Below are 23,045 nucleotides of genomic sequence, written 5' to 3'. Positions count from 1 at the left end.
ATCCTACCATTGGTTGGCTGGTTGGTTGATTGGTTGGTTGGCTGGCGGGTTGGCTGGTTGGTTGGCTGGCTGGTTGGCTGGTTGGCTGGCTGGTTGGCTGGCTGGCTGGTTGGTTGGCTGGCTGGCTGGCTGGCTGGTTGGTTGGTTGGCTGGCTGGCTGACTGGCTGGCTTTGCCCTCCATTGCACCCTCTTGTGAGGGGCCCCCAGCCTAGTTGGAAACAAAGCTGCTGATGAGACCTGAATACAGCTTCATTCAGCCATGCAGAACCAGTCTCCCCATGCCACAGATTGTGCCTCTTGGTCACAGTCCCAGTGGGCCCTGTGGCATGCCAGGGTCATTGTATTGTGCCAGGGATGTGATCAGGCAGAACAGGACCCATACCCCCCTTGGAGACAAGCAGGCCTCAGCAAGGGGAGGGCGGGCACTGTGCACGGTGACTTGGACCTCACAGGAGCACAGCTGCCCTCCAGGGGCTTCTCTGCTGATTCCTGCTCTGGTCCCTGCCGGCTGCGGTCCCAGCTGCCCCCCACCCTTTTGCTGTCAGCTTCAATGTCCCTTCCTTTATGGAGGCTCTGCCTCCTCCCCTGGCTCTCTCCTTCCTGGCTGAGGACTTTATTGTACTTGCACAGTCTAAATTAACTGGGCCATTCGTGTGTTTGCTCCTGTTGCTTCCCCCTTCCCCCACCTCTAAAAGTACAAGTTCCCTAAGTCCACAGCCTATTTGGCTGGGCCCATTGCAGGCAGCCAGTAACTGCCTTCTGAGCAGATAGGTGAAGCCCCCAGTGCTTTGGGGTACATTAGTGAAATATACAGTGGCAGTGGGCGGAAGGAGAGTTTACCCTGGAGAGCCATTCATACAGACAGGGCAGTGTAAGTCCTGGGTGTGGGTGACAAGTGCCAGCCCTGAGCACGATTGGTGGGGCCCAGTGTGGATGTGCATCAGTTTGTACGGGAGCCTCCTCCCGTCCTCTATGCCCATCCCAGCCCTTCATCACTCCCTGACTGATCCCTGCTACAGTGTTGCCCCATGTCCCTGCCAAGCACACATTCCCGGATCTTTCCTTCCCAAGGTGCCCCGTTAGCGTTCCTGCACTGTATCGTCCTCCCTGTCCCAGGCCCGTGTCTGTGATGGAGAGGGAGCCAGAGGTATGGGCTTGGGTCTGGGAACAGCCTGCTCTCGCCAGTCCTTCGGCTTGGTTCCCCTTTAGTGAGTCCCTGCAAAGCAGCGCCTGACCTCATAGAAGGTGTGCATCCCAGAGGGCTTTCTCGCCTGCTGCTTTGAAGCCCACTCATGTCAAAAGTGAACTGCCTGGATGCTTTATGAGGAGGAGATGTGCAGTTCGGCTTACACCTCAAAAATATGCATTCACTGATGTCCCTGAGAGTTCCTGTGCCCAGCAGGCTCCCTGTTCAGAGTCTGTCCCTGCCCCATCCTCCCCGCACACCTGCTGCCTGCCTCCTCTCTACAGCCTCCCCGCCCTGATTTGCCAAAACAGCTGAGTGTAAGCGTCTAAAAAGCCGAGTGCTTTTCACTTCTGTCATGATACGCTGTCCTGCCTTTTTTCTCCCTTTCAGATTTTGGGTCTTTGGGACAGGTGACCTGATATGCAGCGGGGTCACCCGCAGCCTTCCCGACTTTTCTGCCCTCTTGGTAGTTTTCCTGATGGTGACATCAATTTGAGCAATAAACCCTTAAGATTCTTTTGTCTAAACCACACAATTTGTGACTAAGATCTTAAGTGTCCTTTACTTATGTTTGGTGTGCTGCCAAAATACCCTTCGGATACAAATACCTTTCTGGAAGTGCCGCTTTGCTGCCGTGGTGGGGGTTGGGTTTTGCACACAGCACGGGCCAACTACTTACGGCACCTTGGCTTGTTTGTGGAGTGGGGGCCGAGGGTCCCTGACATCCAAGCCCTGGGGAGCCTTAGTTAATCCATAGTCTCTCACCTGTTCTGGAAGCCGCACTTAAGACCAAACTCACCTGTGCCTTTGTTTCTGCCTCTGCATCTCTCAGAAGAGTGGGTGGAGCCGCCAAAACCAGCTCCTGCACCCACTGAGTCTTGCCAGAGCCACTCCTTCCATGGGGGTCTGAGGAGCATTGAGATGCATATTTGGGGGTCTTTGATTTTGCCTTTCCCAACTCAAGTCCCCCTGTCTCTGGTGTGTTCTTCCTTCCTTTTGCTCGTGTGTTTGGTTTGGTTTTCTACCTTCCTTGTCATTTATTTGGTCAATAGAATTTGGTTCTGTCCCTTTGGGAAAGGGTGGACTATGTGTTTTGTTCCAAACCTGCTTTCGATGACTCTCACACCAGTAGGATGGCCTCTCAGGGACAGCAGGACAGTGCAGCAGGACAGGAGAGGACAGGACAGCAGGAGCAGCCACAATCTGAGTAGACAGTCCACCCCACCCTTCCTTGGTCAGAAGTGATAGCTCAAGCCCACCCACATAAAAAGTACTTGGAAACATTTTCTTTGCAAGTGGTGTTTTATATTTTCTCCTGTTCAGATCCACCTGTTCCTTCTATGTCTAGGCACCTCATATCTTCTACAAAAGGTCTCCCTTTGGCGCACTCCCTCTCATGGCTTACAGTCTCCACTCTGTAAGGGCCCCTCTCCTTCCAGGTCGTGCATGTTGGTCATGTCTGCTCCTCTCCCAGTCACCTCACGTAGATGCTTAGTGGCCTTGCTGAAGCCCAGGAGGCAGCTGCCTGCAGAGAGTCTGTGCCACACCCGCCACCTGAAGGACTGCCGCCCCCCCACGTGCTTCAGCCTGTTCGGTCAGCACAGGCACGCGAGGGAGCACCGCCGCAGTCCTCACCCTGAGCAGGGGGTCCGGGAGCTCTGAGGACGGGCGGGTTTCCTCACTCGTCTGGTGGCAGACCTGGCCCCAGTTGACACCAGGCTGTTTGTCCTATATTTACTGCTTGTGGGGCTGGTCACGTGTCTCCCCACAGAAGGACGACTGTGTCCTTTTCAGGGTCCTGTTTCAGACCCTGCTTCTATTGCCTTTCTAAAACCAGAATGTTTCTGAATTCCCAAAACACGTGTGGCCCTAAGGGTTTTGGGTATTGTTACCCCCGTTTTGCAGATGCAGAAGCCAGGGTCTGCGGAGATCATGGTGGGCCCCGGGGGCAGCAGGGCGGCACCTCTGCTCGGGTGCACGTGCCTGTCTGCTTCCCCACATGGTGTCTTCACGTGGTAACTGCTGAGGCACCTTAGTGCAGGAGCTGCCGTCGTGGAAACAACTTCTTGTCAGAGAAGTAATATGCACACATTGTTTTTTGTTCTATTTGTTTTTTTTTTTAAAGGAAAATAAAAACCTGCATGGAGCGGCAAGTAAATCTAAGCCACGCTGCTTAGACATTCGTATTTGGAGACATTATCTCGGGGGTTCTTCTCCGTTATAATCCCGGCTACGTCCTGAGCACTCGCTGCTGGGGTTGTCTGTGACACAGCGCACGGAGCACCCTGAGCGCAGCCACCTGCTCTGCTCAAGGACTGCCCGGCTCAGAGTGGAGGCTCTTGTCCATGCTCACGCTGTCAGGCTTCAGGCCCAGGCCTTCCCCCCAGTCCTGTTTTGTAAAGCCATCAAAGTCTGGTATGCCCTGTGTGTGTGTTTCCCTGAGGAAGTGCTGAGGGGGGCATGCCAGCAGCCTGGTGTCCCTTCAACCTGCGAACTCCAGAGAGCCTTGCCCACCCCCTAGGTTGCATGCTGGGGCTGTGTCAGCCTGTCCTGGGTGGATGTCACGGAGAGTCTCATGGACACTCTCCCATGTATAGACCCAGCAGTTTGCTTCTGGCTGGACCACTAGGGCCTCTCCCTGTCCTCCGCTCTCTGCTGTCTCTGCGTGCAGCCATGTGGTCAGGTGATCTAAAAGAATCCACGTGCATTACACGCTCTCTGTGACAGCCACAAACAACAGAGCAAGGTGAATTTGACTTTAGAGATCCCCTTTCTTGATCTGTGTTTGCATGAAACTCTGCAAGATTTAACAACTCATTTTAATTTTTCATCACTTGAAAAGCCATCATACTAAATGATTCGTTGAAAATTTCGGGATATTATATTGCTGAGTGATTTATTGTTCTTGTTTGTTTTTTAATTAAAGGGGAAACCATAAACCCAGCTTAGCACTAGGGACAGCCGTCAGTCTCCATCCTAGCAGGTGTGGGGGCTGGGGGGCAACGGCCAGTGGGTGTTCTCCAGGTGGACGTTGTATCGCGGGTGCTTTATCCTGAGCTGCTAGGTCTGTTTACAGAGCATTTTCAGCAGCTGCACAGAACTCCTTTATATGGCTCACATGACTGCTCCCCAGTCTCAAGATGGGTGGGTGGTTCTCCTGTCAGCTCTGCCAAGTAGTAAAAGTCACAGCTTTGCAGAAGTACATCTTTACATCTGATCTGGTGCACTTACTGTGAGTCCTGACTGCGGACCTGCTCTCCTCATCTCAACTCCTGTGCGTTAATTTCCAAGTGAAGCAGAGAGATTTGAATGGGTTATAACCTTTCATGAGAGTTTGTTTTCCTAATGACAGTGACGAGTCCGCTCTGCATTTGAGCTCATGTAAACACCCCAGGAAGGTGTCAGTATAGTGATCATCACCATGAGGACAGTCGTAAGAAGAAGATGCTAAGGACAGAGGAGACCAGAGGAGAGCGGTGCTCTGTCCCTCGTATGAAGGAAACACATGTCCTCTGAGATCTAAGGAAATTGTCCTGCGGTTAGGAAGTGGGGAGGTGGTGCTGGTGCTCAAAGAGGACAGACTTCAGTTAGAGGATGAATACATTCTAGGGACCTAAAAAAGTCCTTGAATAAATTATTTAATCTTTTTCAAAGAAAATAAATTATTCTGTTGGTTCTTTTTTTTTTTTTTTTTTTTTATTCATTCGACAGAGATAGAGACAGCCAGCGAGAGAGGGAACACAAGCAGGGGGAGTGGGAGAGGAAGAAGCAGGCTCATAGCGGAGAGCCTGATGTGGGGCTCGATCCCATAATGCCGGGATCACGCCCTGAGCTGAAGGCAGACGCTTAACCGCTGTGCCACCCAGGCGCCCCTATTCTGTTGGTTCCTAAAGGATATTACTTCCCAGCATCTGTTCTTTTCAGTATGTAAAATGCTTCTCTTTTTTTTGAGACTTACTTATTAGAAAGAGTGCACTCGTGCACAGTGGGGAGAGGCAGAGGGAGAGGGAGGGTCTCAAGCAGACTCCACACTGAGCCCAGACCCCAACACGAGGCTCAGTCTCACGACCCTGAGACCATGACCTGAGCCGAAACAACAGTTGGACACTTAAACAACTGTGCTACCCAGCTGCGCCCCTAAAATGCTTTTCTAATAAGTAAATATTTTCAAGGCAGAAGTGATACAAATACCTAAGCTTTAAAAATAAGTCATTGTAAACCAGGGTTTGACTTCCATATTTTTTCATTCCACAAATGCTTACCATTGGTTACAAGCCCAACACTGTGCTTGGACATGACACAGTCCTGCCTGGTAGACCTCCCATGGTGGCCGTGACCCGTGCTGCCAGGACCCGTCACGAAGGGACCCGGGGGGGCCCTGAGGAAGGAGACTCACCTGCCATCTGAAAATGAGACGAGCCGCCTGTTAGCAGAAGCGGAGAAGGAAGAAGGCAGGCTGGGGTCAGAAAGGTCACTGCTCACCACAGAGGGTGTGTGGGCAGTCTGGAGAGAGTGGGGCACCAGGTAGGAAGTGGCTCCCAGACCAGGTGGGACTGGGCAGTACTTTGGATGAGGGTGATGCTGCAGAAGAGGGGGAAATGCTCCAGTGACGCCCTACACCATGCCCTGTGTGACCCTTGGGTTGACTGCCCTGGAAGAGGCTAGGACACAGGGGCAATGAGAAGATCCTTCTTGGACCTCCCAACAGAGAGGTCAGCAGGGTGGCTGCATACTTGCTCTGGGCTGTGGGTGACCCCTGGGGTTGGAGTCTCCATGGAGGGACGGGGTGGGTGTCTCTGCAGGCTAGTGTTGACTGAGGCCCTAGGGTAGCAGTTATTTCGGTCTATAAATATTGTTTAAACATACAAAGTATTAAAAATCTAAAGTGTCACCATTTTCTGCCCAGCATTGCTGATGAAGGGAAACGTGGTGAAACCCTGCTTTGTACTTGCCTTACCTACTTCACAGGGTGTTTTTACTTGGTGTTCCTTTGTAATGCCTCGGTCTTGGAGGCAAGCTTCGACATAGCCCCATTGTTTTGGCCGAGGAACGTGAGGTTGGGAAAATGTACATGGATTGCCGAGCGGCCAAGACACGACTCTTGTGAAAATGTCCTTTCTGGTCTGGTGAAGCTGTGCCTAATGGTAGAAGCCCCTCCCACCTCCCCTTTCTTGTTAAGGTGATTCCCTCTTAAATCCTGTTGTCCTCTGTTTCAGGATGATGATCTGGAGGAGGGCGAAGTAAAGGACCCCAGTGACAGGAAGGTGAGGCCGCGTCCCACCTGCCGATTCTTCATGAAAGGTAATTGTCTGAGGGGCCTTGTGTGGCCTTGGCTTTTCCCGGGACTGTGGTGGTGGTTCCGCCCTGAACCTGTGCAAGGCTGTTCTTGGGGCCAGACCGTGACCATTAGCGGCGGTGGTGGCATCAATCCTTCGTGGGTCTTTGCCTCACTTGACTGACTTGGAGGGGGCCAGGCTCGCCATTTTCACACTTGTGGTTCCAGGCCCACCGGTTTCTGGCAGAACCATAGATTTAATGTAGACAGTATCGTTCCCTTTCCAAGGCTAGATGCCTCAGGTGCAGGTGCAGACATTTTCCCACCTCTGTAAGGAAAGTTGCCACTTTTTTGCTAAATGTATCGAAGTACACCGTTTATTTGGAATGGAGGGGCTCTGAATGCAGCAAGGCCTGCTCGCTCCTGGAAGGTGAATGGTGTGAGCCAAGTGGCTGTAACAGGCGGCAGAGTAACGGAACAGGGCTGACCCGGAAGGGGCAGCAGGACGCCCGGTCTGTAAGGGTTTCTGTGCCATGTGGCAGCAGTTCGGGCGTAGTCCTTGTAGTCCCACATTTTCCTTGGACAGGTAGGAAGATGTCTGTGTTTGTTCTAGTCTCACTCTGGCCCTGGGTGCCCTTGCTCGCCGGCCCAGCCTGCGCGTACGGTCTGAATTTCACAAGAGCTTCCTGTACTTCTTTTCCAGATGTTGTGACAGCATTATCCACTCCTCTTCCACCAATATCACATTCCATACCATTCAGAGGCCAGGTTAAAGGTACAAAGTATACGATATTCACTCTCTGCTCCGGAGGCCAGACTTCTTTCTCCTGGATCCAGAATTCTGATGTGAAGCCAGAAGGAAGGGGGAGGCTCTGAGGGGCAGAGAGCGGTCGTGGACCTCAGTTCTTAGAGGCACTTGATGAGGCTCACGGGAGCTTTGTGGATGGCACAGGGAGGGGGGTCAGTGTGGGACGGTAGAGCCCCATCTTCCCGAGAGGGCAAGCTCTGAAGGACCTTCTCCCTACACCCAGGATGACGTGGTGCAGAGGGTGCATGGGAGCCAAGGAGCCAGGCTCAGAACCCAGGTCAGCTCCCTCCTCAGGGCGCATGCTCCCGGCCTCTGCCATTTACATGCGGACTGTGGTTTCTGCCAAGTGGAAACTCATTGGAGGTAGACATGCGTGTAGCCATGTGCATTCTGCCCTCTGGAGGGTGGCTGCCAGTTACATCGTGGGCAGCATGGTCACCCTGAGAATGCAGAGAAGTGTGTGGTATGTTTTAGGAAGTCAGCTCTTAACAGTTCTTTGAAAGTTTTGGTATTTGAGGGGTGCCTGGGTGGCTCAGTCGGTTATGCCTGACTCTCGATCTCAGCTCAGGTCTTGATCTCAGGGTCATGAGTTCAAAAGCCCACATGGGGCTCCACGCTGAGCATGGAAACTACTTTTAAAAAAGTTTTGGTATTTGAAATATTAATATTTCAGAGAATTTTAACTTAAGCAGAATACCTCTTTTCCATAATTACATGGGCATAAATGATGTCAATCCACCTCTGAAATTTCTAGATTAAAGAGGAGGAGACGAATGCGTCCATGTGTGCATAGATGTATGTGCACTGTTGTCAGACTGTGGTTCAGAGTCCTGGCCGGCGGTCAGAACTGGCCAGGGGCCCCCCGGCAAGAGGCAGCGCCATCCATCTACGCCACAGAGGTCGCAGCCCAGGTGCGCGGGGTCACAGCACTGAAGTTATTTCCAGAATTTAGCAACAGAAGCACAGACAACTGAAGTTGTTGCTGGGACTGCAGATCAGCATCCTCGGGATATGCCTCGTGGGCAAGGACTGGGCACCATCTCCATGGACCCCATGGTGCCCAGGGCCACATCACAGTGGAAGGGAGGTCCCTCCTGAGTCCAGTGAAATGCTCACCTTGGGTTTCAGGGATGAAAGTGGCCAGGGCTTTCTGCAGAGAAATCTGAGACTAGTGGCAACTGGCCTTCTTTGCAACTTGGTTGGGCATAATCTATGACTTGTTTCAGACTTTGCTTACCTTTTCTGCCCATACTTGTTTGTTTATTCTATGGAGTAGTGCGATACAGTACAAAAAGGAATGGGTGATTCTTTGGGTGTTCTAGAACATATCTCTTCTTAGTTAGAGTTTTTGGATGAAAATGTTTTTGCTTACCTTCAGTTTATAAGCGTGGTGTTAAATTGAGATGAGTCCATGTAAGTTCCCTTTATTAGCAACAGAAGTCACTTTTAAAGATAAAATGGAGTTTGTGGCATTTGACGAGATGTGGAGAAACTGAACTTTCACACACTGCTGGGGGGAGCGTGAAATGGTGCAGCTGCTGGAAGACGGTGTGGCGGCCCCGAGAACACAAAAGGGTAGAGCTCTCCGGTGACCCAATCAGTTCTGCTTCTAGGTGTCTCTCCATGAGAAATGAAAATGTACGTCCACACAAAAACTTGTACGTAAAAAGCAGTGTTCAAAATAGCGAACAGGCGCCAACAACCCAGATGTCCGTCATATCATAAAATGGTTACACACAGTGTGGTCTGTCCATGCAGTGGGATGTTATGCTTCCATGAAGCAAGTAAGTGCTGACCCCACAGCACGGATGAACCTTGAGGACATTCTGCCGAGTAAAGAAGCCAGACACAAAAGGCCCCTTCTTGTGCATTTTCATCTATACAAACCATCCAGAATGGATCTATAGAGGAGGAGCTGGGTTATAGTCATTGTCTAGGCCTCGGAGCCTGGCGGGGAGGGATGGAGGGAGTGGAAGCGGGTGGTGGGGGTGGCAGCCGAGCAGTACGGGTCTTCCTTCTAAGAAAATGGTTGCGTACCTTCTGCGTACGTACTAAAACTCACTAAATTATACACTGTAGATTGGCGTATTTTATGGTATGTGAATTATATCTTAATTTGAAAATTCTCCCTAAGAAAAGTTGTTAGTTATATTTCTATTAAAAGATTTCTGCAGATTAATCATTAATTGCCCAAATGGATACATTTGCATTTGTGACCACTGACAACAAAATGGTACTTAGAATATAAATAGAAACTTGTTTTTAAAGATTTTATTTATTTGCCAGAGAGAGAGAGCGCACACACAAGCAGGGGGAGCAGCAGAGGGAGAAGCAGGCTTCCCACTAAGCAGGGAGCCTGATGGGGGCTTGATCCTAGGACCTTGGGATCACAACCTGAGCTGAGGCAGACGCTTAACCGACTGAGTGACCCAGGAGCCCCCAAATGGAAACACTTTTAAGCACCAGTATTTTGTTTATGGCATATTTTTACCTCTAGTGTATTTATGTTGAATCATCAAGATATAAAGTGCTGTCTACAAAAGCATAAGTAACATTTTCTTTAAATTGTGTCTTGCTTTGGGTTTCTGATTGAGCCAGCTATCAATAGTGCCCACCCACTCTGTGGGCCAGACCTTGTCTCTGCTCCTTTCTGTTCGCCCTTTCTGTTCTCTCTCCCTCCGTCCCTGCCCCCCCACACACACATACACACACACACACACACACAATTTGGTAAAATAAGCCTAAGGTAAAATTTACTATCTTACCCATTTTTAAGTACACAGTTCATGGCATTGATTATATTCACTTTGTTGCCATCACCACCATCCGTCTCTACAAGTCTTTCCCTCTTGTAAAACTGAAACTCTGTAGCCATTAAACAATCACTTCCCATTCCTCCCTCCAGCAGGCCCTGGCAACCACCATTCTGCTGCCCATGAGTTTAACTACTTTATTTATTTATTTATTTATTTATTTTTTTAAAGATTTTATTTATTCATTCGACAGAGAGACAGCCAGCGAGAGAGGGAACACAAGCAGGGGGAGTGGGAGAGGAAGAAGCAGGCTCATAGCGGAGGAGCCTGATGTGGGGCTCGATCCCATAACGCTGGGATCACGCCCTGAGCCGAAGGCAGACGCTTAACCGCTGTGCCACCCAGGCGCCCCATAACTACTTTAGGTGCCCAGTCTGAGTGGAATGATACAATTCTTGGTTTTTTGTGACTGCCTTATTTCGCTCATCCTCGTATCCTGGAGGGTCATCTGTGTTTCAGCAGGTGTCAGAACTCTTCCTTTCGTAGGCTCGTGTTCCAGCGTGTGTGTACTGCATTTTGTTTATCCGTTCATCCAGCAACGGACACCTGGGTTGTTTCCTTTTTGCTACTGTGAATGATGCTGCTGTGAACATAGGTATGCAGATGTACCTTCAAGACCCTGCTTTCACATTTTGGGGGGGTGTGCCCAAAACTGGAATTGCTGGATCACACGGTGATTCTATTTTTAATTCCTTGAGGAGCCTTCATACCATTTTCCGCGGCAGCAGCACCATGTTGGATCCCCACCCGCAGTGCACAAGGACCCAGGGCCTCCTCACAAACACTTAGTATGTTCTTAATTTTTGATAGTAAGCATCCTAATGAGAAGTGGTATCTCATTGTGGTTTTGATTTGTTTCCATAATGATTAGTGATGGTGAGCATCTTTTCATGTGCCCATTGGCCATTTGAACAGTCTGTCTTCGTTGGAGAAATGTTCATTGCCCATTTTTGAATCCCTGCATTCCCCTTTATGTTAAAAGCAGCAGGTCTTCAAATGTGGTCTTCGGACCCTTAGGGGTTCTTAAAATTCTTTGAAGGGACCCTGAGGTCAAAACTACTTTTGTAGTCCTGAGCCTGCTAGTAGTTGGGTATTGACCAACACACACTCAGAGTTCAGTAATAGCAATTTCACTTAATGATGTCTGTAAGAGAGCAATATTATAAAATTATAATTAAATTTTACATTTGAGTACAGGTATTTTAAAAAATATATTGAGGTATATTATCCATGCCCTAAAATTCATCTATTTTAAGCATACAATTCAATGATTCTTATTAAATCGACCAAGTTGTGCGGCCGTCACCACAATCCAGTTGCAGAACGTGTCCGTCGCCCCAGGAAGACCCCGCGGTGCTGGTCTTTCCCACATCCAGCGTCACGAGATGCGAGCGCTCCCGGAGGCCCTCTGCCGCACAGGGAGGCGCCGGCAGCATCTCCGGGGGGGCGCGCAAGGTTTGCGCCTGAGTGGGGACCCCCAAAGCGACACAGCACAGTCTCCTCCGGGACGAAGTGAGCCCGCCGCCTCCAGGAGAACAGCTGACGGTATCTGTGCTCACGATGAGCTTTGGGCTCTCACGTGAAAGTCAGTATTTCAGAGGGCCTAAATCTGCACCTGCGGTGCTTAATGACTTTTCCAAGTGACCATCGCGTGGCGTACAGAAGCACACCTGCGTAGAAGGTCCACTCGCGGTTCGAGGCGGAGCAATGGGCCTCCGTGGGACAGTCGGAAATGTTCAGCACCGGGGTTACAGGCCCCTCACGGCAGCTAACGGCCGAGAAGCCTTGCCTGACAAGGTCCGGGTGGCGTCAGGAACACGCAGGAGGCTGCGGAGGCTGCGGAGTCCCCTCCCCCACCCAGCTGCTGGGGACGAGGCTGGCTTCCTTCACCTACTTCGCAGACAGGCTGTCCCGGCCAACAGAGTGCAGAAGCCGACAAGGGAGAGCCACCGTCTGCTGTGTTCCTGTCAGCTTGAAAGAGGTTTGCAAAAAGGAAGAGAATGCTGCTCGTGTCATTAATATTTTTAAAAGTTAGTTTTCATGAAACATTTATGTTAATATATAGTTACCATAAGTTACACGTGGCATATACTACGTAAGTTTTTTCAGCCTTAATTTCTATAGTAAATACCAATAGACACGATCCATTTATGATTCTTTGGGCTCCTAAGACCTAAAAGTTAAAGAACTTCTGGTTTCAAATCTACATTATTTATAAAGCAGCAGCCCAGATGTTATTTTAATAACATAATATCATAATAATCAGCTAGCACAATGAAGGTATTGCTTTGAGAAGTTAAAATCTCAGATACCACGAGAGGTGACTGGTTGTCAGTGAAATGGGAAAGGAAGGTACTCCTGAGTTCTTTATGTTCTGTCGTTAAAAACTTGGCACGTGATGGTCCCTGGGACCCGATGCCCATTAGGATACATGTTTATAGGTTCTAGGTTTGTCCTTAATATTGAATGATTAGATTTTTGCATATTCTGCCTTCCATTCAATGGTAACTTCTTAAAACCATGAAGCACTTTAAACCTCTTTATTTTTACAATCCCCGTATTTATTTTCTGTTCTGAGTTATTCCACTCTGTCTTATTTAGAAATAACGCCGTGGCAGGATGCCTCGTAGACACAGTGAGTGCAGCCCATCAGTGCTGGTGCTGCACCCGTGCTGGTAACCAGTCAGACCGACAGTGCGAAGTTTCAGACTCTAGTCGTGTTTCTGGACGCGGCACGCGCACATGCTCTCGAGCATGCCCGCAGACATGCTTTTCTCCTGACATCTCACGCTGCAGGAGTGACGGGTTGGGTCCTTGGATCAGTCTGGTGTGTGGTGTTGAGCGGTGGGTTACTGCCACGGGAGACAGTGGTGTCCCATCGTCCCTGGGTTCAGTTCCTCTGATTGCTGCGGAAGGACCTGAATAGGTCTTCTGCAAAGGTCGTGTCTGTCTCATTGGTCGTGGGTGTGTTGGTACTGCACACAGGTTCCTTTTTCATAGATCTGTGACCTAGTGAAGAGAAGCAAGCATCAACACATGGTGTAATAGAAGCAGGGGAGACATGGGGGGAGACACACAGACTGATTGACCCATCCCCAGCACATTGGTAACTACCTCTGGTAGAGGGCCCTGGAAGCACGGGGACCTCACGGAATACCTTTTAGAGTGCTTGGATGTATTTTTATCTGTTACTTTTATTTCATACCTATAAACGTTTCGTATTTATCGACAGTGCCTGCACAGGGATATATAATGATAAAAAATATAGTAGTTACTAATATGCGCACCATTCAGTTAAGAACTAGAACGTTATCGATGCCTTCTTGCCTTCGAAGCCGTATATACGCCAACATGAAGAATCTTGTCCCCTATCCTGCCGCCGTGACCATGCTTCCATTTCTCCTTGTTCCCTGCTGCCTAGTGTTCAGGTCCCTACATGGAGTCCTCGCATCATTGGAAGCCTATTTCTTCACCCGGTCGGAGTCACAGTCACAAGATTTTTGCTTCCATTTTCTAGAGAATATTTTTCCCTAAACAAAATGCTTTTTTAAATTATAAAAGTAGTACATACTGACAGAGAGTCAGGACAGTAAAAGATAAAAGTCTTCTGCCATCCAAGAATTTGGGGTATTTCTTTCCAAGGCTTTTTTCTACACAGATAAAAATTCACTTTTAAAAATGCTGTGGATGGTTGGCCCAGTCGGTGGAGAGTGCAAATCCTGATCTTGGGGTTGTGAGTTCGAGTCCCACATCAAGTGTAGAGATGACTTAATAAAATCTTTTAAAAAATCAAAAGGCTACTGGGAGTGGACAGCTCCTATGCTCCCTCCTCACCTGCGTGTGCTGGCTGTCTGTCCTGGTGGTAGGTACTTGTAGACCTCCCTCCTTCTGCCTGGAGCAGCCTTCTCTTCGTGTTTGGTGGCCAGCAGTGAAGACGTGTCCAGCCAGGATCTTTGCACACCCAGGCACAGACACCCACCAGAGTCTCAGAGGGGCACAGGCCGCTGCTCTTGCCTCTGCCATTCCTGACTGATTTCTTCCATTCCTCTTTCCTCCCCTGCCTGTGGGAGCAAGAAGAGATCTTTCTTGTCAGTGGGCTCATTGGGTGATGTTTTTGGTTTTGTTTTGAAAATATTTTACATATTGGGGCGCCTGGGTGGCGTCCGACTCTTGGTTTCGGCTCACGTCATGATCTCAGGGTCGTGAGATCAAGCCCCTTGCCGGGCTCCACCCTCAGCGCGGAGTCTGCTTGGGCTTCTTTCCTCTTCCCTCTCCCTCCCCCCCCCCGCTCCTCCCCCTGCTACATGCTCACTCGCTCTCGCTGTCTCTCTAAAATAAAATCATTTTAAAAATATTTCATGTAAATAAAAGAACAGAGATTACCAAATACCCGTTTATCCACCACCCAGGTATATGTTTTAGGTTATAAAAGTTATGGAAACCTGGGGCTTAAGTTATTAATACTTTCCTGTACTTGCAGATTCTGCAGAAAGCCTCCATTAGTCTTTTACCTGCACAGCAGTGAGGGTACCGTGCAAGCTCTGTGACAGACGGGAAAGGGCTGGACGGTATTTGGAATCCTTTATTTAGTTGCAGGACTCCATACAGGGTCTGTTTTCTCTAAAGCTCTCTGAGAGACTGGGGTCTGAACTCCTCATAGTATAATATTTCCCAATCTCTGACTTCTGTGTGATCTCTCAAACACTCTTAAGGATTTTAAAAGTTACTAATTTTTGCATTTCCAAAGAGAATTAATTTTAAGCATACTTTATTTTGCATTTAATTCAGACGAGTATGTTGTTAGGTTGGTTTTAATACAAGCTTAAATATTCATGATGTCTGAAAGGTAAATTTAGCTTTTTCCTAAATACTAAATGATTATTTCCCTTTATGTTGTACAAGGAAAAATGTGTTTTGTTGATAGAAACAGTCAAGTGGAATATTACATTTAGAAGGGAATATGTATTAAAAGATAATTTAAAATTTAACTACAAGTTAACTCATTGCAAATGTTTTTAAAACTGTTTATTTATGCCATATTTATTTTTGCACTTATGTAGATATTACATTTTAAAAAATTAAATTTTTATTTTTATTCATGTGTTTTATTTATTTTTTAAAAATAATCTCTACTCCCAACATGGGGCTCAGACTCACGACCCAGAGATCAAGAGTCACACGCTCCACCAACTGAGCCAGGTGCCCCCCCGCCATGTTAAATTTTTTAAAAGTGATTCACTTAACTGATTAAATTAAAACTTGGACTTCTTGCCTTCTGCTCTGAAAAGTCAAGTGGTTTCCTTGAATGATCTTGGTGTTCTGTTATGGAGTAGTTCTGGAAGATGACATTTTTTATTGGTTTTTGTAAAGTATGAGCACCCAGGGTGTGACAGTCCTCTGTGTCTTGTCTCTCTCACACATTTTGAAGCGCGGAAATATCCTGGAATAGTTTGTGAGACTTTCGGTGGGAGAAACTCAGGTTTACAGAGCTGGTAGAGACGCCCTGAGACAGACTGGCAGAATTCTCGCAGTGATCGCAGTGTTTGGAGTCAGGATAAGGGTCTTGCATGCGCACCTCTGAACCCTTCGGGGGGTACAGTGTCACCTGAGTGGGAGACCGCCTCGCAGAGCAGGGGGCGGCCTGGGATTGTCTGGGAAGCTCTGGAACTTCGCTCTTTTTAGGGGGAGATAAACTCTTCCCAGAGTGAGTTAGGAATGGGGGCCACGTTTCCTTGACCCCACGTCCCCAGCCCCTTCCGGGAGCCCTTAGGATGTACTGCTCCCGGGAAGCTCCTCAGCCCGGGCATGGCCTGAGACCTTCCAGGCCTGCATGCCAGGAACTTGAGCGGGGGGGGGGGGGGGGGGGGGGCACCAGCGGGGGTGGTGGCTGTGCTCAGTTCAGCCGTGAGGACCGAGCCCGGGTGGCCCAGCTCTGAGCTCTGAGTCTGCCGCTGCAGCCGCCTGCCTTGGGACCTGTCTGTGCTCAGATGCACGCAGCTAATGAGGTGGCAAGGGCTGCAGCAGGAGCCCTGGAGCTCGCGTGGGGCCCCTCGCAGGCCCTCTGTGGAGCCGCCGCTCCTGGCACTGCCCCCAGGCTGCCGCTGCAGGCAGAGCGGGCAGAAAGCTGACCCCATGCACTCTGGTTCTCTTCTCCCCTTTCTGACCTGGCTTTTGTCTCCATAGGGAACTGCACGTGGGGAATGAACTGTAGGTTTATACACCCTGGAGTCAACGACAAGGGCAACTATTCCTTAATCACCAAAGCCGAACCTTTCCCGCCTAATGGTGCCCCGCCTCTTGGACCTCACCCACTGATGCCTGCCAACCCATGGGTGCGTGAACACCTCTTTTCTTTAATTGCTAGCAGATGGGACATCTAAGCTCTCTGAATCTTCAGCTTACAGCACATTAATACACCTTGTGTAAAAGGCGCTTCTGTGATGTCACACAGTCACTGAGTCGCCTTCCAGATGCTTCCGCTTCTCCGTGTGGAGGTAATCCTAGATTCAGGCAGGGCAGTGGGTCAGGGGCCAGACTAAGGCTTGGAGAGCGGGGGGCGTGCAGTCAGCTAACGCTCTCGCCAGGGTTTTTGCTCCCATTTCTTTATCAATTTTAAAGTTTTACTTGCTTTCTCAACTTTTCCCTTCTCATTTTTTAATAGGGTGGGCCAGTAGTTGATGAAATTTTGCCTCCACCCCCTCCAGAGCCCCCCACAGAGAGTGCCTGGGAACGAGGACTCCGACACGCAAAGGAGGTAACCAGACAGCCCGAGAAGAAAATGCTAGCAGCGGGCAGTCCTTGAGCAAAAGTAGCATTTCTTTAATTCAGAGACAAGGATTGAAAACCCAGGAAGGTCTCTGAGGGGTATATTTCTGTGATTTCTCTGAAGAGTTACGAATGGAAACTGATGTCTGTCCATCTGTCTGAGGTGGGCAAGGTCACAGCAAGGTCTGCTGCCTTCCTGTGGCTTGGGCAGCAGCAGACCACGCCCCAGCTGGCGCGGTTGCCCCCGGCCGCCCAGCCTGCAGGCGCCCAGAGCCACTCCCCAGAGACTTAGCACAGGGTGGCCCATGCCTGTGGAGGAGCCACCCTCTCCTGAGACTGCCGCGGCGCTCACGCACAGCCCCCCCCCCACTCCCGCTCCCTCGCTCCGGGCCCTACCGTGGCCCGAGCTGTCAGGCTTGTGGTCTGTCGGCACCAGGCCTGTTCCCTGAGCCCCCACTTCTCTCCGGTGAGGTGACAGACCAAAACAAAACCCTTCTCCTCCCTTGCTGAGCATGCACCCCGCCTCCCCTCTTTTCCTCTGAGACTAGAACCACTCCACGTGGCTTTTCTGCCATAAGCAGCCTCACCTTCCTCTCCACACTTGGGCCTCCTCACCGAGTGACTATCTGGGACTCCCCAGCTCAGCATCAGGAGTATTTCTAGGAAGTGGCCAGCTCTCTCACCCCTTTCTGAAACGTGAGCGAGTTCCATGGCACTGCTGAGCGGGCCTGTCCTGACTGCCAGGTGCAGAGACGGCGTGCTCAGGCCTAGAGCGGAGGTGCCTCTCCCCCACCAAGCACGCTCACGTAGGCCACTTCTCCCACACTGGACCAGGCTCCATGGGTCACATCAGGACAGGCTTCCCTTTGCTTTTCCTAACAGTAAATGGCATTGATTTCTTCTTATAATGGTAGGTTTTAAAAAAAGCAACCATTCGAAAAGAACAGGAGCCCGATTTTGAAGAGAAAAGGTTTACCGTGACCATTGGGGAAGATGAACGGGAGTTTGACAAGGAAAATGAAGTTTTCCGAGATTGGAATTACCGGATCACCAGGGATGTCCGAGACACAGTGTAAGGAACGGTTCTGCCTCTTCCTTCCTTTTTGGTAGAGTATGACGTTGTCCCCAGCTGTGTGAGCCCTGGGCTCTGGAGAGCAGCAGCATATGGGTTCCCTCAGGCATCGGGGGGCCCACGCATGTCCCCTGTCCTGGACTGAGAATGGCGTCCCCATGATCCTTTCAGACTCTTTGCATCAACTTTCCTTGGTTTTTTGCTCCATGAAGGAAGTGTGTCAGCTCTGCCAGGGCCGTGTGCCTGGGGAGGACTCGCCTCCCTGTGGGTTCCTGTGAGCGCCGAGAGTTTCTACAGCTGTTCTTGGTGCCCCGTCAGTCTGCCTCTCCCTGCCCCCCTCCAGGCACCCAGGAGCCAGAATAACCCATGAGATTGTCACCAGAGTCCAGGAACTTAGCAGGTGTGACCCTTTTCATCGTAAATGCTGTCTTGTTTCTGCTCCCAGATGTTTCCTACTGGTCTTGTAGAGACCCATTACCGAAGTACACGTGGTTGAAGAACAGTCAGAGTTTTAGAAGTTGGGCGACACTAAGCTCTCATCTGCCCGTGCTTCGGTTCCAGGGGAAGGGCGGCTTTGCTGTGCTCCCCTCTGAGGGGCAGAACCAGGCAGGTTTCTCCCGAGCAGCAGCTGCCGCATGGGCCCAGGTCGCAGGGACAGCGCGGTGTCCGGCCTGTGACTGGAGCCGGCTTCAGCTGCGTGTCAGCCTTGTGGCGATGTGCCGCGCGCTCATGTTCACTGCCGGGGAAGCCCGGTCGCCGGGGTCTGGCTGAGGAGGTGGTGGGGGACGGCGCGGAGGGGAGGGACTCCTCTGGTGCTTGTGTTTCAGGACTCTGCTGCCCTGACCTGCGCCCGCCAGGCTGTCTCAGGGCTCTCCTGTCCCATGTGCAGAAAGGAGGGGGAGGAAGCTCTTTGGTCCATGCCGTTCTTAGGACAGCTCAGAGGTTCATGGGTGGAGATTGAAAGATGGGGTTCAGACCTCTGTGTTTTCTAATTCTGGGTATGGAGGTGTGTCAGATCCCGGACAGGAACATGGGAGTCAGGACGGGACTGTGTCTGCCAGGGCACGCGGCTCCCTTCATGCCCTGAGGTCTCATATTTTCCTTGTTTCAAATGCAGGTGATGATCTTGTCTTGCGGGCTCTGGGGGAAGGGGGGGAATCCCAGGAGTTCGCGGAGCATGTGACGAGCATGGAGCAGAGGGTGCTTCTTGAGTGTGGTCATTCTGAGCACTGAAAGAAGAGGTTTAGAACCTCAAGGCTCACCCTTGACACTGTGTTTCCCAGCCGTGGTTGGAGCAGGGACTTGAACACGTGCCAGCTGGGGAGCAGCGTGGGGAGTGTGGCTCTGCAGCCGCGCTCCAGCCCCACCCTGTGCATGGTGCTGGGCTGACGCTGGCTGCTGACTCCGCACCTCCTCTGCTGGGGGGGTCCCCGCTGCAGGGCCTTCAGCCTCTGAAGCCTCTGAAGATGGGCCTTTGACCCACATTCTCACTTGTGTTTGGTGTTTCAACATCAGAGCCTTAGAATGAACCAGGGGCTTCTATGACACTCGTGTGCCAGGCGCCAGACAGACCTTGTCAGTCGGGACCACTGGGAACAGGGTCCCAGCATGGGTCAGATGGGAAACCGCCTCTGCTGTGTCAACTGGGGTCCACTAAGCAGAGGAGACCCCCCCCCCAGCTATTTTAATGGAGAGCGTTTAACATAAAGACATGCTGTCTACGAGACTATGGAAGCTGCGACCGCAGGAAGCAGCACCCGCACCCCCCTCAGGGAGGGAGGGGAGAGGCTAGAACTGTTCATACTGAGAAGCTGGAGGAGGCGCTGGGACTGCGGCTGCTGAGGAGGGGACGCTGGCCAGCTCCGCTGACGTCTCTGAGGTGGGCGATGAGCCGGGTTGCAGGAGTCCTGCTGGCAGCAACGGGCAGGGGCCAGGACAGAGAGAGCCCTTTTGCACCCCAGCCTCACCAGCTCCTGCGGCACCTGCTGTGGGCCACCCTCCCACGGAGCAGCTGGCGGAACGGGAGGCGCTTGGCAGAGCGCGAGCAGGGCTGCTGAGACACCAAGCAGCTAACTTAACAGCAGTTCAAGGGCTGTCGATGTCCAACTCAGAAAGACCAGCAGTGCTGGTTCTCCTTCCCTGGGAGCCTGCAACGCCACAGGCTCTGTGCCAGGGGCTCCTTGGCCGGCCGTGCAGCGGGCTTGTGACCACGGTGCCTGTGACCACGGTGCCTGTGTGTGCCGGGTGAGGAAGGTGGGAGTAGGCCTGAGGGCTCAGCTCCGAGGCCGGCATCGGGACCAGCAGCACACTGGGGCGGGGGGCTTGTCAGAAGTGCTCCCATCAGAGCATCAAGGGCGGGTGGAGCCCGGCTGGCTGCTCAGAAGCCTTCTAGGTAATTCTGCCGCCCACCCACTGAGGTCTGAGAACCATGGACGTCGTTCCCGGGGCCTGGGCTCCCTGGCCTGACGCTGAGGGTAGGGTTGGAACACTGAATCGCTGTCACGTGGTGGCGCCCAGTGGCCTTAGTGGAGTCGGGCTCCTATACCGTGGAGCTGGGTGCTTCGTTGGAGAACCGTTGGGACAAGGTGCTCACTCAGGAGCTGTGAGGAAGCTCTCTGAGGTGGCGTAAAGGACAGGAAAACGGTCTTTTACTTATGCTGTTGTTTGGAGTTAAACAATTTGTCCAGTAGGATCATTTGGTAAAAGTAGTGCTTTTCTAGACAGACCCCAATTCATAGCTTTAAGAGTTTCTTTCTACCTGAGGCACTTTATTCAGATGCTGACCAACTCGTGGGACCTCATGCACACAAGACATTAAGAAATGTCACCTCGGGGCGCCCGGCTAGCTCAGTGGCGGGGAGCACATGACTCTTGATCTTGGGGTCCTGAGTTCAAGCCTTGCGGTGGGCGTGGAGCCTACTTAAGAAAGAAGGGAGGGAGGGAGGGAGGGAGGAAACCTCTCTGCACAGGCTGCTGGGGCGGGGTGCAAACTGAGAATGCTGCACGGAGCCTGCAGGAGGGTGGGAGCTGGCGGACGAGGGGAGCCCAGGGTGTCACCTGGGAGGAATGAGGTCCTTGGCAGGAGCTGTCAGCAGCTGAGCTTCTCAGTAACCCGGGGCCTGGGGTGGAGCCCTTACCGGTCAGCGTCCTTCGAGCGTACTGCTGCTTGCACCGCCCAGCCGCGCTGTCTGTGCTCCGAGGACCAGGGCCCTGGCGGCCGTACCCTCCGGCTCTGAGCAGTCCCGCAGGCGGGGAGCCATTTACACCCTGCTTACCCAGTTTCCCAAACACCAGTCGGCCTGTACAGCCCTCCTTTGACAGAACATACACCCTCGCACGTTCTTGGGAAAGTGCTCGCCAGCGCCTCAGTGGCTGCAAATGGTGCTGGTGCCTCGGGGGCAGCGTTCTTTCTTCCCTTCCGGCTGCAGCAGGCCTCTGTCATTCCTGACTCTTGTCTTAAATACGATCTGAGTTGTGTGGGGCTGAGGTGCTTAGGAAGATGTCTGACTGCTTGGAATGAAAGAGAGCTATGTCATCCACAGACCCGGCCCGCTGGGGTCCTGGACGAGCCGGGGGAGAGGCCTCCCAGAAGGCAGCCTGCTGGAGGCCATCCGGTGACCCAGATGCTCCTCCTGGCGGAGGCCTCAGCAACTCCCCAGAGCAGCAACTCCCCAGAGCGGCACCTCCGTGGGTTGTAGGCACCTCGGTTTCCCCCACTAGCTTACTCAAAGGGGAGAGTTGGTGTGGAGCCAAGAAATCCCCCAAGAGAGCCCATGTGTTGCTGGGTTTACATTTCCTCTTTCCTCCATCGGGGTCCCAGGCATCCCCGGGGCAGGTCCTCTGGGTCCGTGGGTAAGGTGGGGTCTCCTCACCTTCCTCCCAGCAGTTAGCAGTTGTTCCTTCCCCGTCAGTGACAAGCCTACCTCGTCCCTGCAGGAAGCTCCTTTATCCTCTGTGCTGGGGTCTGTCTCTGGGCTTCCTGTCATATTCCTGTGGGCCATTCCTTTCCTCCCCAGAAAGGCCTCCTCCTGTGGTGTATTGTCTCACAGGGCATGTGTTTCTTGGCGGGTCTCCCTTGCCTCTGTCTCCCTGTGTAGGGGGTGGGGGGGCTGCTCGTAAGCTCCGTACAGGAGCTCACTGCTGTTAGTACTGGGATTGTCCTACGTTTATTAATGAACCGACAGATAGCTGACTTCTTGGCAGTGTCTAGTCATCCTGGCCGGGGAACATCATCTCATTTATTCACACCTGTTTTTGTGTCTTTTCAGTGTTTTCTGTGTTTGTTTTAATTTTAGGTAGTTAACATACAGTGCAGTATTGGTTTCTGGAGTAGAATTCAGTGATTCATCACTTCCGTACAACACCCAGTGCTCATCCTAAGAAGTGCCCTCCTTACTGCCCATCCCCCATCTAGCCCATTCCCCCACCCTCCTCCCCTCCATCAGCCCTCAGTTTGGTCTCTTATGGTTTGTGTCCCTCTCTGATTTCGTTTTATATTATTTCCCCCCCTTCCCTTATGTTCTTCTGTTTTGTTTCTTAAATTCCACATGAGTGAGGTCATATGATAGTTGTCTTTCTTTGATTGACTTATTTCACTTGGCGTAATACCCAGGCACCCTGAACGTGTAGATATTTTAACAGTGTTTGCTCTTCCAATCCATGAGCATGGAATGTTTTTCCATTTCTTTATGGCCTCTCGAGAGTGTTATGAAATTTTCCTCAAATACATTCTGCTCATTTCTGGTGAAGCGTCCTTTGTTCCTCTGTAGTTTCTCTTCTTGCTCACTGCTGTAAATGCGGACTTCTGTACTCTCTCTCCCAGGCGGTCATTCTTTGGTCTCTGCCTGCCTCACTGGGTTCTTCTGGCTGCTTGGATGGGCTTTCCTGTATCTCAGTTTCCAAGTGTAGATCCTTCTCCTGGCCTGGTCTCCTGCCTCCTGGCTGCAGCAGCCGGGCCCCTGTCCCGCCGGGGGGTTCGCGTGGGGGCTGTGGGGCTCTGGCCTCCTCGCCGTGGCCCGGCCTGACGGAAGTGCCCCTCTGCTCCCGTTGAGTGAGAGGTTGGCTTGAGGTGCACAGCGTACACGTGTGTGGTGGCGTTGAGGCGGCGCCACCTCCGCCTCCCTTC

The 23,045-nt window shown here is 51.6% G+C and overlaps 1 protein-coding gene across 1 annotated transcript in view; it reads left to right on the top strand.

Annotated features, from left to right (window-relative positions):
- Positions 1–23,045, top strand: part of ZC3H18 (zinc finger CCCH-type containing 18) — a 62,252-nt gene that overhangs the window by 11,812 nt on the left and 27,395 nt on the right. Inside the window, 5 exon segments of the mRNA XM_057314625.1 lie at positions 6,404–6,488; positions 7,166–7,237; positions 16,267–16,415; positions 16,745–16,837; positions 17,763–17,920. Of these exon segments, the coding sequence (XP_057170608.1) occupies positions 6,404–6,488; positions 7,166–7,237; positions 16,267–16,415; positions 16,745–16,837; positions 17,763–17,920 (557 nt within the window).

This window comes from Ursus arctos, unplaced genomic scaffold (assembly GCF_023065955.2).
Source record: "Ursus arctos isolate Adak ecotype North America unplaced genomic scaffold, UrsArc2.0 scaffold_19, whole genome shotgun sequence".
NCBI lineage: Eukaryota > Metazoa > Chordata > Mammalia > Carnivora > Ursidae > Ursus > Ursus arctos.
Note: the sequence above shows the minus strand (reverse complement) of the source record. Positions and strands in the feature narration are given on the sequence as shown.